General features: G+C 60.8%; 2 protein-coding genes across 3 annotated transcripts in view; both read left to right on the top strand.

Annotated features, from left to right (window-relative positions):
• The window catches only part of LOC119696745 (kallikrein-14-like), a 22336-nt gene extending 21310 nt beyond the window's left edge, over window positions 1–1026 (top strand). For both annotated transcript variants that reach the window (XM_038126572.1, XM_038126573.1), the window contains exon 6: window positions 789–1026. In XM_038126572.1, coding sequence (XP_037982500.1) covers window positions 789–944 — 156 coding nt within the window. In that variant the 3' untranslated portion in view covers window positions 945–1026. The remainder of the gene's footprint in view (window positions 1–788) is intronic.
• A 3184-nt stretch (window positions 1027–4210) lies between these two features.
• LOC119696748 (trypsin-like) lies at window positions 4211–11690 on the top strand. The gene is made up of 5 exons (XM_038126579.1): window positions 4211–4315; window positions 7217–7382; window positions 9569–9822; window positions 10680–10819; window positions 11379–11690. Exons 1-5 carry the CDS (start codon window positions 4279–4281, stop codon window positions 11538–11540), a joined length of 759 nt encoding a protein of 252 aa, XP_037982507.1. The 5' UTR covers window positions 4211–4278; the 3' UTR covers window positions 11541–11690.
• The last annotated feature ends 277 nt before the right edge of the window (window positions 11691–11967 follow it).

The following is an 11967-nucleotide window of genomic DNA, read 5'->3' as shown; positions in this document are numbered from 1 at the left end:
CCAGGTGAGTGCAGGTGTGTGCAGGTGTGTGCAGGTGTGTGCCAGGTGTGTGCCAGGTGTGTGCAGGTGTGTGCAGGTGTGTGCCAGGTGTGTGCAGGTGTGTGCCAGGCGTGCCAGGTGTGTGCCAGGTGTGTGCAGGTGTGTGCCAGGTGTGTCCCAGGTGTGTGCAGGTGTGTGCCAGGTGTGTGCAGGTGTGTGCAGGTGTGTGCCAGGTGTGTGCAGGTGTGTGCCAGGCGTGCCAGGTGTGTGCAGGTGTGTGCCAGGTGAGTGCAGGTGTGTGCAGGTGTGTCCCAGGTGTGTGCAGGTGTGTGCCAGGTGTGTGCCAGGTGTGTGCCAGATGTGTGCAGGTGTGTGCCAGGTGAGTGCCAGGTGAGTGCCAGGTGTGTGCCAGGTGTGCCAGGTGTGTGCCAGGTGTGTGCAGGTGTGTGCCCGGTGAGTGCAGGTGTGTGCCAGGTGTGTCCCAGGTGTGTCCCAGGTGAGTGCCAGGTGTGTGCCAGGTGTGTCCCAGGTGTGTGCCAGATGTGTGCCAGGTGTGCCAGGTGTGTGCCCGGTGAGTGCAGGTGTGTGCCAGGTGTGTCCCAGGTGTATCTCAGGTGTATCTCAGGTGTCTCAGGTGTCTCACCTGTGTCTCACCTGTGCAGGGTGACTCCAGGGGCCCGCTGGTGTGCGGGGGGTACCTGCAGGGCGTGGTCTCCTGGGGCTGGGTGTGTCCCAGGTGTGTCCCAGGTGTATCTCAGGTGTATCTCAGGTGTCTCACCTGTGTCTCACCTGTCCGTTACCTGTCCCAGGGTGACTCCGGGGGCCCGCTGGTGTGCGGGGGGTACCTGCAGGGCGTGGTCTCCTGGGGCCTGGCCGTCTGCGGCCGGCGCGGCAACCCCGGCGTGTACAGCAACGTCTGCCGCGCCAGCGCCTGGATCCGGCGCGTCATCGGCGCCGAGCGCTGACCACCGTGACCGCAGTGACCGGAGTGACCACAAGTGACCGGAGTGACCACCAGTGACCAGGAGTGACCAACAGTGACCAGGAGTGACCGGAGTGACCAACAGTGACCAGGAGTGACCAACAGTGACCACGAGTGACCAACAGTGACCACAAGTGACCAGCAGTGACCAGGAGTGACCAACAGTGACCGGAGTGACCACCAGTGACCACAAGTGACCAGCAGTGACCAGCAGTGACCAGGAGTGACCAACAGTGACCCAGAGTGACCAACAGTGACCGGAGTGACCAGGAGTGACCACCAGTGACCCAGAGTGACCACCAGTGACCAGGAGTGACCAACAGTGACCAGGAGTGACCATGAGTGACCACGAGTGACCAACAGTGACCAGGAGTGACCATGAGTGACCACGAGTGACCAACAGTGACCACAAGTGACCAGCAGTGACCAACAGTGACCAGGAGTGACCAACAGCGACCAGGAGTGACCACCAGTGACCCAGAGTGACCACCAGTGACCGGAGTGACCACAAGAGACCAACAGCAACCAGGAGTGACCAACAGTGACCAGGAGTGACCATGAGTGACCACGAGTGACCAACAGTGACCAGGAGTGACCATGAGTGACCACGAGTGACCAACAGCGACCAGGAGTGACCACGAGTGACCAACACTGACCAACAGCGACCAGGAGTGACCAACAGCGACCCAGAGTGACCAACAGTGACCCAGAGTGACCAACAGCGACCAGGAGTGACCAGGAGTGACCAACAGCGACCAGGAGTGACCAACAGTGACCCAGAGTGACCAACAGCGACCAGGAGTGACCAACAGTGACCCAGAGTGACCAACAGTGACCAACAGTGACCCAGAGTGACCAACAGTGACCAGGAGTGACCAGGAGTGATCAGGAGTGACCACCAGTGACCAGGAGTGACCAGGAGTGACCAGTGACCACCAGCGACCACCAGTGACCAGTGACCACCAGTGACCATCAGTGACCATTGACCATCAGTGACCTGCAGTGACCAGTGACTGCCATTGACCACGAGTGCCCAGCAGTGACCAGTGACCATCAGTGACCAGCGATCACCAGTGACCACCAGTGACCATCAGTGACCAGAGTGACCAGTGACCATCAGTGACCAGTGGCCACCACTGACCATCAGTGACCAGAGTGACCAGTGACCACCAGTGACCATCTGTGACCAGTGGCCACCAGTGGCTGTCAGTGACCATCAGTGACCAGAGTGACCAGTGACCATCAGTGACCAGTGGCCACCAGTGACCATCAGTAACCAGAGTGACCAGTGGCCACCAGTGACCACCAGTGACCACCAGTGACCATCAGTGACCAGAGTGACCAGTGACCACCAGTGGCCGTCAGTGACCATCAGTGACCAGAGTGACCAGTGACCATCAGTGACCAGTGGCCACCACTGACCATCAGTGACCAGAGTGACCAGTGACCACCAGTGACCACCAGTGACCGGGGATTTGGGGGGAAATAAAGAAAAATGGAAAAAACCCCGTGAGATGTGAACTGGGATGGACTGGGAGGGACTGGGATCAAACTGGGATGGACTGGGATGGACTGGGGGGGACTGGGGGGGACTGGGAGGGACTGGGATCAAACTGGGATGGACTGGGATGGACTGGGGGGGACTGGGGGGGACTGGGAGGGACTGGGAGGGACTGGGAGGGACTGGGATGGAACTGGGAGGGAACTGGGAGGGAACTGGGACAGACTGGGGGGGACTGGGGGGGACTGGGATGGACTGCGAGGGACTGGGAGGGAACTGGGAGGGAACTGGGGGGGACTGGGGGGGACTGGGATGGACTGGGAGGGACTGGGAGGGACTGGGAGGGACTGGGAGGGACTGGGAGGGACTGGGATGATCTGGGATGGACTGGGGGGGACTGGGATGGAACTGGGGTCACTTTAAGGAGAGCGGGAAAGCCGCCGCGGGGCATGACGGGAGTTGTAGTCCAGATAATAACTGGGCTCTATTGGGCGCAGGGCACGATGGGAGTTGTAGTCCCGGAAACAAAAGGGGTCTATGGAGCGCAGGGCACGATGGGAGTTGTAGTCCCGGAAGCAGCTGCTTAGCGCCCCCTCTCGGTCACGGCAGGTCACCCTACGTTCAGGGCACTGGTTTGAACTGGGAGGGCACTGGGATGGACTGGGAGGCACTGGGATCACACTGGGGTGAAGTGGGACCACACTGGGATGAACTGGGAGGCACTGGGATGAACTGGGATGAACTGGGAGGCACTGGGATGAACTGGGATGGACTGGGAGGCACTGGGAGGGTACTGGGATGAACTGGGAGGCACTGGGATGAACTGGGAGGCACTGGGAGGGTACTGGGATGGACTGGGAGGCACTGGGATGAACTGGGAGGCACTGGGAGGGTACTGGGATGAACTGGGAGGCACTGGGATGAACTGGGAGGCACTGGGAGGCACTGGGAGGGTACTGGGATGAACTGGGAGGCACTGGGATGAACTGGGATGAACTGGGAGGCACTGGGAGGGACTGGGATGGACTGGGAGGCACTGGGAGGGTACTGGGATGAACTGGGAGGCACTGGGATGAACTGGGAGGCACTGGGATGAACTGGGATGGACTGGGAGGCACTGGGATGAACTGGGAGGCACTGGGAGGCACTGGGATGAACTGGGATGGACTGGGAGCACTGGGCTGTACTGGGAAGGGAGCTTGGAGGCACTGGGATGAACTGGGCTGAACTGGGCGGAACTGGGAGGAACTGGGAAGGGCACTGGGCTGAACTGGGCTAAACTGGAAAGGGCACTTTGGGGTGGTGGGAGGAACTGGGATGAACTGGGAGGGACTGGGAGGCCCTGGAAGGGGAACTGGGAGTGCACTGGGATGAACTGGGATGAACTGGGATGGGCACTTAGGGGCCCTGGGGAGGCACTGGGCTGAACTGGGAGGAACTGGGAGGAACTGGGAGGGACTGGGATGAACTGGGATGAACTGGGAGGGACTGGGATGAACTGGGAGGGACTGGGAGGGACTGGGAGGGACTGGGATGAACTGGGAGGGACTGGGAGGGACTGGGAGGGGAACTGGGAGTGCACTGGGATGGACGGGGCTGAACTGGGAGGAACTGGGATGGGCACTTAGGGGAACTGGGAGGAACTGGGAGGCACTGGGAGGGGAACTGGGAGTGCACTGGGATGGACTGGGCTGAACTGGGAGGAACTGGAATTAACTGGGAGGGACTGGGCTGGGCACTGGGCCGAACTGGTTTGAACTGGTCTGAACTGGGATTTAAAGGCCGCGGCTCCTTCCTCGCCCTCCTCCTCCTCCCGATGGAGCGGCTGCTGCCGCTGCTGCTGCTGGCCACTGGTTTGTACTGGTTTATACTGGTTTGGACTGGTTTGGGCTGGGGGGCACTGGGAGGGGGCTGCTGCTGGCCACTGGTTTGTACTGGTTTATACTGGTTTGGACTGGTTTGGGCTGGGGGGCACTGGGAGGGGGCTGCTGGCACTGCTGCTGCTGGCCACTGGTTTGTACTGGTTTATACTGGTTTGGACTGGTTTGGGCTGGGGGGCACTGGGAGGGGGCTGCTGCCGCTGCTGCTGCTGGCCACTGGTTTGTACTGGTTTATACTGGGAGCACTGGTTTGGGCTGGGGGGCACTGGGAGGGGGCTGCTGCTGGCCACGGGTTTGTACTGGTTTATACTGGTTTGGACTGGTTTGGGCTGGGGGGCACTGGGAGGGGGCTGCTGGCACTGGTTTGTACTGGTTTATACTGGTTTGGACTGGTTTGTACTGGTTTGAGCTGGGGGGCACTGGGAGGCGGCTGCTGGCCACTGGTTTGTACTGGTTTATACTGGTTTGGACTGGTTCGGGCTGGGGGGCACTGGGAGGGGGCTGCTGCTGGCCACGGGTTTGTACTGGTTTATACTGGTTTGGACAGGTTTGAGCTGGGGGGCACTGGGAGGGGGCTGCTGGCCACTGGTTTGTACTGGTTTATACTGGTTTGGACTGGTTTGGGCTGGGGGGCACTGGGAAGGAACAGGGAGCAAACTGGGGGGGGCACTGGGAGCTACTGGTTTGTACTGGGAGGGACTGGGGGCCACTGGGAGGGGGCTGCCACTGCCCACTGGTTTGGACTGGTTTATACTGGTTTGGACTGGTTTGGGCTGGGGGGTACTGGGAAGGAACTGGGAGCAAACTGGGGGCATTGGTTTATACTGGTTTGTACTGGGGGGCACTGGGAGGGGGCTGCCGCTGCTGGCCACTGGTTTGTACTGGTTTGTACTGGTTTGGACTGGTTTGGGCTGGGGGCACTGGGAGGACACTGGGCCACACTGGGATGGAGCCAGGGGTGAACTGGGAGCACTGGGAGTGAACTGGGATGAGCTGGGACGGAAGTGGAACTGAACTGGGATGGACTGGGAGCACTGGGAATGGACTGGGAGCACTGGGAATGGACTGGGATGAACTGGGGTGAACTGGGAGCACTGGGAGTGAACTGGGGTGAACTGGGATGAACTGGGAGCACTGGGAATGGACTGGGATGAACTGGGAGCACTGGGAGTGAACTGGGACGAGCTGGGAGGGAAGTGGAACTGAACTGGGGTGAACTGGGAGCACTGGGAATGGACTGGGAGTGAACTGGGATGAACTGGGAGCACTGGGAGTGAACTGGGAATGGACTGGGAGTGAACTGGGATGAACTGGGAGCACTGGGAGTGAACTGGGAATGAACTGGGAGCACTGGGGTTACTGGGATGAACTGGGAGTGAACTGGGAGGACACTGGGCCATACTGGGATGGAGCCAGGGGTGAACTGGGGACACTGGGAGGGACTGGGATGAACTGGGAGGGACTGGGATGAACTGGGAGGGACTGGGAGGGACTGGGATGAGTGGGAGGCAATCGACAGGGTGAACTGGTTTGTACTGGGAGGGTGAACTGGGGGCACTGGGAGGGAACTGGGAGGAACTGGGAGGGACTGGGAAGGACTGGGAAGGAGTGGGTGGGAAGCGAGAGGTCACTGGGAGCACTGGGAGGGAACTGGGATGGGCTGGGATGAACTGGGATGGACTGGGATGAACTGGGATTGAACTGGGATGGACTGGGATGGACTGGGAGGGACTGGGAGGGACTGGGATGGACTGGGATTGAACTGGGATGGACTGGGAGACCACCAGTCCAAACTGGTTCTAACTGGTTTCTACTGGTTCTAACTGGTTTCTACTGGTTCTAACTGGCCCATACTGGTTCTAACTGGTTTAACTGGTTCCTACTGGTCGGTGGGGGCGGACGAGAACTGGGGAGACCTTTGTGGGTACTGGGATACCACCAGTGCAAACTGGTTTATACTGGTTCTACCTGGCCCATACTGGTTCTAACTGGTTCTACCTGGCCCATACTGGCCCATACTGGTTCTAACTGGCCCATACTGGTTCTAACTGGTTCTAACTGGCCCATACTGGTTCTAACTGGTCCATACTGGTTCTAACTGGTCCATACTGGTTCATACTGGTTCTAACTGGCCCATACTGGTTCTAACTGGTTCTAACTGGCCCATACTGGTTCTAACTGGCCCATACTGGTTCTAACTGGTCCATACTGGTTCTGACTGGTTCTACCTGGCCCATACTGGTTCTACCTGGCCCACACTGGTTCTAACTGGCCCATACTGGTTCTAACTGGTCCATACTGGTTCTAACTGGTTCTAACTGGTTCATACTGGTTCTAACTGGTTCATACTGGTTCTAACTGGTCCATACTGGTTCTAACTGGCCCATACTGGTTCTAACTGGCCCACACTGGTTCTAACTGGCCCATACTGGCCCATACTGGTTCTACCTGGCCCATACTGGTTCTAACTGGTCCTAACTGGTCCATACTGGTTCTAACTGGTCCATACTGGTTCTGACTGGTTCTAACTGGCCCATACTGGTTCTAACTGGCCCATACTGGTTCTAACTGGTTCTAACTGGCTCCTACTGGCCCATACTGGTTCTAACTGGCCTGTACTGGTTCTAACTGGTCCATACTGATTCTAACTGGTTCTAACTGGTTCATACTGGTCGGCAGCGGCCGCGGGGGCGGACGAGAACTGGGGAGACCTTTGTGGGTACTGGGATACCACCAGTCCAAACTGGTTTATACTGGTTTTAACTGGTTTCTAGTGGTTCTAACTGGTTTCTAGTGGTTCTGACTGGTTCTAACTGGCCCATACTGGCCCATACTGGTTCTAACTGGTTCTAACTGGTCCCTACTGGTCGGCAGCGGCCGCGGGGGCGGACGAGAACCGCATCGTGGGCGGCTCCAGGTGCGAGCGGCAGCGCCACCCGTACCAGGTGCTGCTGCTGCAGCCGGGGGGCGCCATCCACTGCGGGGGGGTCCTGATCGGCCGCAGCTGGGTGCTGACCGCCGCGCACTGCCACACCGACAGGTGAGACACACCTGGGCACACCTGGGCACACACCTGGGCACACCTGGGCACACCTGGGATACACCTGAGGGGGATAAAACCACACCTGGGCACACCTGAGATACACCTGGGCACACCTGGGCACACCTGGGCACATCTCAGATACACCTGGGCACACCTGAGATACATCTGGGCACACCTGGATACATCTCAGATACACCTGGGCACACCTGGGCACACCTGGGTACATCTCAGATACACCTGGGCACACCTGGGCACATCTCAGATACACCTGGGCACACCTGGGGGGCGCCATCCACTGCGGGGGGGTCCTGATCGGCCACAGCTGGGTGCTGACCCCCATGCACTGCCACACCGACAGGTGAGACACACCTGGGCACACCTGGGCACACACCTGGGCACACCTGGGCACACCTGGGCACACCTGGGTACACACCTGGGCACACCTGGGTACATCTCAGATACACCTGGGCACACCTGGGGGGCGCCATCCACTGCGGGGGGGTCCTGATCGGCCGCAGCTGGGTGCTGACCGCCGCGCACTGCCACACCGACAGGTGAGACACACCTGGGCACACCTGGGCACACAGCTGGGCACACCTGGGCACACCTGGGATACACCTGAGGGGGATAAAACCACACCTGGGCACACCTGAGATACACCTGGGCACACCTGGACACACCTGGGCACACCTGGGCACATCTCAGATACACCTGGGCACACCTGAGATACATCTGGGCACACCTGGATACATCTCAGATACACCTGTCCACACCTGGGCACACCTGGGTACATCTCAGATACACCTGGGCACACCTGGGCACATCTCAGATACACCTGGGCACACCTGGGGGGCGCCATCCACTGCGGGGGGGTCCTGATCGGCCGCAGCTGGGTGCTGACCGCCGCGCACTGCCACACCGACAGGTGAGACACACCTGGGCACACCTGGGCACACAGCTGGGCACAGCTGGGATACACCTGAAGGGGATAACACCACACCTGGGCACACCTGGGTACACCTGGGATATACCTGGGCACACCTGGGTACAGCTGGAATAGACCTGGGCACACCTGGGGGGGATAGAAACACACCTGGGCATGCCTGGGAACACCTGGGATACACCTGGGTACAGCTGGGATACACCTGAGGGGGATAAAACTACACCTGGGCACACCTGGATACAGCTCAGATACACCTGGGCACACCTGGGGACACAGCTGGGCACACCTGGGTATACCTGGGCACACCGGGATACACCTGGATACATCTCAGATACACCTGGGCACACACCTGGGCACACCTGGGGACACAGCTGGGCACACCTGGGCACAGCTGGGATACACCTGAGGGGGATAAAGCCACACCTGGGCACACCTGGGATACACCTGGGCACACCTGGGCACAGCTGGGTACAGCTGAGGGGGATAAAAGCACACCTGGGCACACCAAGCCTTACCTGTCCCATTACAAACCCCCATTTACCTGTCCCAGGTGAGCTCACCTGTGCTCACCTGTCCATCCCCAGCCCCCTGGGCCAGCACAGCCTGAAAGGGCGGGGCTGAGGCTCACCTGTCCCCCCCCAGCCTGCCACTTTTACCTGTCCCAGGTGTGTTTACCTGCCCCAGGTGAGCTCACCTGCACTCACCTGTGCTCACCTTTACCTGTCCAGCCCCCTGCGGGTCCTGCTGGGCAAGCACAGCCCGAAGGGACCTCACCTGTGCCTCACCTGTCCCTCACCTGTCCCTCACCTGTCACCTGTCCCTGTCACCTGTCCCTCACCTGTCACCTGTTCCTCACCTGTGCCTCACCTGTCCCATTACAAACACGTCTTTACCTGCCCCAGGTGAGCTCACCTGCGCTCACCTGTGCTCACCTTTACCTGTCCAGCCCCCTGCGGGTCCTGCTGGGCGAGCACAGCCTGAAGGGACCTCACCTGTCCCTCACCTGTCCCTCACCTGTCCCATTGCAAATACGTCTTTACCTGCCCCAGGTGAGCTCACCTGCGCTCACCTGTGCTCACCTTTACCTGTCCAGCCCCCTGCGGGTCCTGCTGGGCGAGCACAGCCTGAAGGGACCTCACCTGTCCCTCACCTGCCCCTCACCTGTCCCATTACAAACACGTCTTTACCTGCCCCAGGTGAGCTCACCTGCGCTCACCTGTGCTCACCTTTACCTGTCCAGCCCCCTGCGGGTCCTGCTGGGCGAGCACAGCCTGAAGGAGCGCGATGGGGCGGAGCAATGCCTCACCTGGGCGCGCGCCTTCGTGCACCCGCGTTACCTGCCCGGCCGCCATGACAGTGACGTCATGCTGCTGCGCCTGAGCAGCCCCGCCCACCTGAGCCCGCGCGTGCGCCCCGTGCCGCTGCCCCGCAGGTGTCCCCAGGTAGGGGACAGGTGTGTGGTGTCCGGATGGGGCAGCACCCGCAGCCCGCAAGGTGAGACACCTGGGGGGCAGGGGAGGGGGTGGGGACACACCTGGGGGGCAGGTGAGGGGGTGGGGGGCAAAGGGGAGGGGGTGGGGACACACCTGGGGGGCAGGTGAGGAGGTGGGGACACACCTGGGGGACAGGTGAGGGGGTGGGGACACACCTAGGGGACAGGTGAGAGGGTGGGGGGCAAAGGGGAGGGGGTGGGGACACACCTGGGGGGCAGGTGAGGGGGTGGGGAGGGAAAGGTGAGGGGGTGGGTATGTACATGGGGGGACACACTTGGGGTACTCACCTGTCCCTCACCTGTCCCATCCATCCCCACCTGTCCTCACCTGTCTCACACCTGTCCAATCCCCACTTGTCCTCACCTGTCCCATCCCCACCTGTCCCTCACCTGTCTCATACCTGTCCCATCCATCTGTACCTGTCCCTCACCTGTCTCACACCTGTCCCCACCTGTCCCTCACCTGTCCCATCCCCACCTGTCCCTCACCTGTCTCACACCTGTCCCCACCTGTCCCTCACCTGTCCCATCCCCACCTGTCCCTCACCTGTCTCACACCTGTCCCCACCTGTCCCTCACCTGTCCCATCCCCACCTGTCCCTCACCTGTCTCATACCTGTCCCATCCATCTGTACCTGTCCTCACCTGTCTCACACCTGTCCCCACCTGTCCCTCACCTGTCCCATCCCCACCTGTCCCTCACCTGTCTCTCACCTGTCCCCACCTGTCCCTCACCTGTCCCATCCCCACCTGTCCCTCACTTGTCTCTCACCTGTCCTCACCTGTCCCTCACTTGTCCCATCCCCACCTGTCCCTCACCTGTCCCTCACCTGTCCCCGACCGCTCTCACCTGCGCCAGGTGCGTTTCCGGACGTGCTGCAGTGTGGGGAGGTGTTCACCTGGTCCAACGCCGACTGCGCTCACCTGTACCCAGGTGCCATCACTCCCAACATGCTTTGCGCCGGCGGCCGCGCCGGTGACAGCACCGACTCCTGCCAGGTGCGGCCAGGTGTGGGGGAGGCACACCTGAGAGGGTGGGGGAGGGGTCAGGTGTGTGTGGGGCTCACCTGTGGGGGGGAAAAAGGGTGGGAACACCTGGGGGGACTCACCTGTATGGGGGGAATGGGAGTGGGACACACCTGGGGAACACCTGAGGGGACTCACCTGTATGGGGGGAATAGGAGTGGGAAATACCTGGGGAGCACCTGGGGGACTCACCTGTGTTGGGGACAGCTGGGGGAACTCACCTGTGTGGGGAGGGAAAGCTTGGACTCACCTGTATGGGGGGAATGGGTGGGGAACACACTTGGGACACACCTGGAAGGACTCACCTGGTTGGAGGGAATGGGAGTAGGACACACCTGGGGAACACCTGGGGAGAACTAACCAGTATAGAAGGGAATGGGAGTGGGACACACCTGGGGAACACCTGTGGGGACTCACCTGTATGGGGAAGGAGGGAGAGGTAGGACTGACATCCATGGGGGCTGGACTCACCTGTATGGGGAGAATGGGAGTGGGAAACACCTGCGGACTCACCTGTCTCTCACCTGTACAGGGTGACTCCGGGGGCCCGCTGGTGTGCGAGGGGTACCTGCAGGGCGTGGTCTCCTGGGGGCTGCAGGTGTGCGGCCAGCAGGGCAAGCCAGGTGTGTACAGCCGGGTGTGCGCCTTCACCTCCTGGATCCGCCGCACCATCCGCGCCAACGGCGGCGACTGAGACACCTGGGCGCACCTGGGGGGCTCCTTGACCTGCCCTGTAACACCTGGGAGGCTTCTTGGCCTCACCTGTGACACCTGGGAGGCTCCTTGAGACACCTGGGGGGTCACCTGCGGCTCACCTGGACCACCTGGGGCTCACCTGGAGCACCTGGGGGGTACCTGGAGCACCTGGGGCGCACCTGAGGGGCTCCTTGACCTCACCTGTAACACCTGAGTGGCTCCTTTTAACACCTGAGTGGTTTCTTGACTTCACCTGTAACACCTGAGGGGCTCCTCGTAATACCTGGGGGGCACCTGGATGTCACCTGGAGCACCTTAGCACACCTGGAGTGCACCTGGGGGGCTCCTTGTAACACCTGGGGGTCACCTGGACCATCTAGGGGACACCTGAATGTCACCTGGCACACCAGAGCACACCTGAAGCG

The sequence above is a fragment of the Motacilla alba genome, unplaced genomic scaffold (assembly GCF_015832195.1).
Source record: "Motacilla alba alba isolate MOTALB_02 unplaced genomic scaffold, Motacilla_alba_V1.0_pri HiC_scaffold_35, whole genome shotgun sequence".
NCBI lineage: Eukaryota > Metazoa > Chordata > Aves > Passeriformes > Motacillidae > Motacilla > Motacilla alba.
This window is presented reverse-complemented; position numbering and strand designations above follow the sequence as displayed.

Bases quoted from the DNA above. Each gene is read 5' to 3' on its own strand.
- LOC119696748 (XM_038126579.1), top strand. From the start codon at position 4,279: ATGGAGCGGCTGCTGCCGCTGCTGCTGCTGGCCACTG. The intron at 9,823-10,679 runs GTGAGACACCTG...CACCTGCGCCAG, and splicing joins CAGCACCCGCAGCCCGCAAG to GTGCGTTTCCGGACGTGCTG. The intron at 10,820-11,378 runs GTGCGGCCAGGT...TCACCTGTACAG, and splicing joins ACAGCACCGACTCCTGCCAG to GGTGACTCCGGGGGCCCGCT.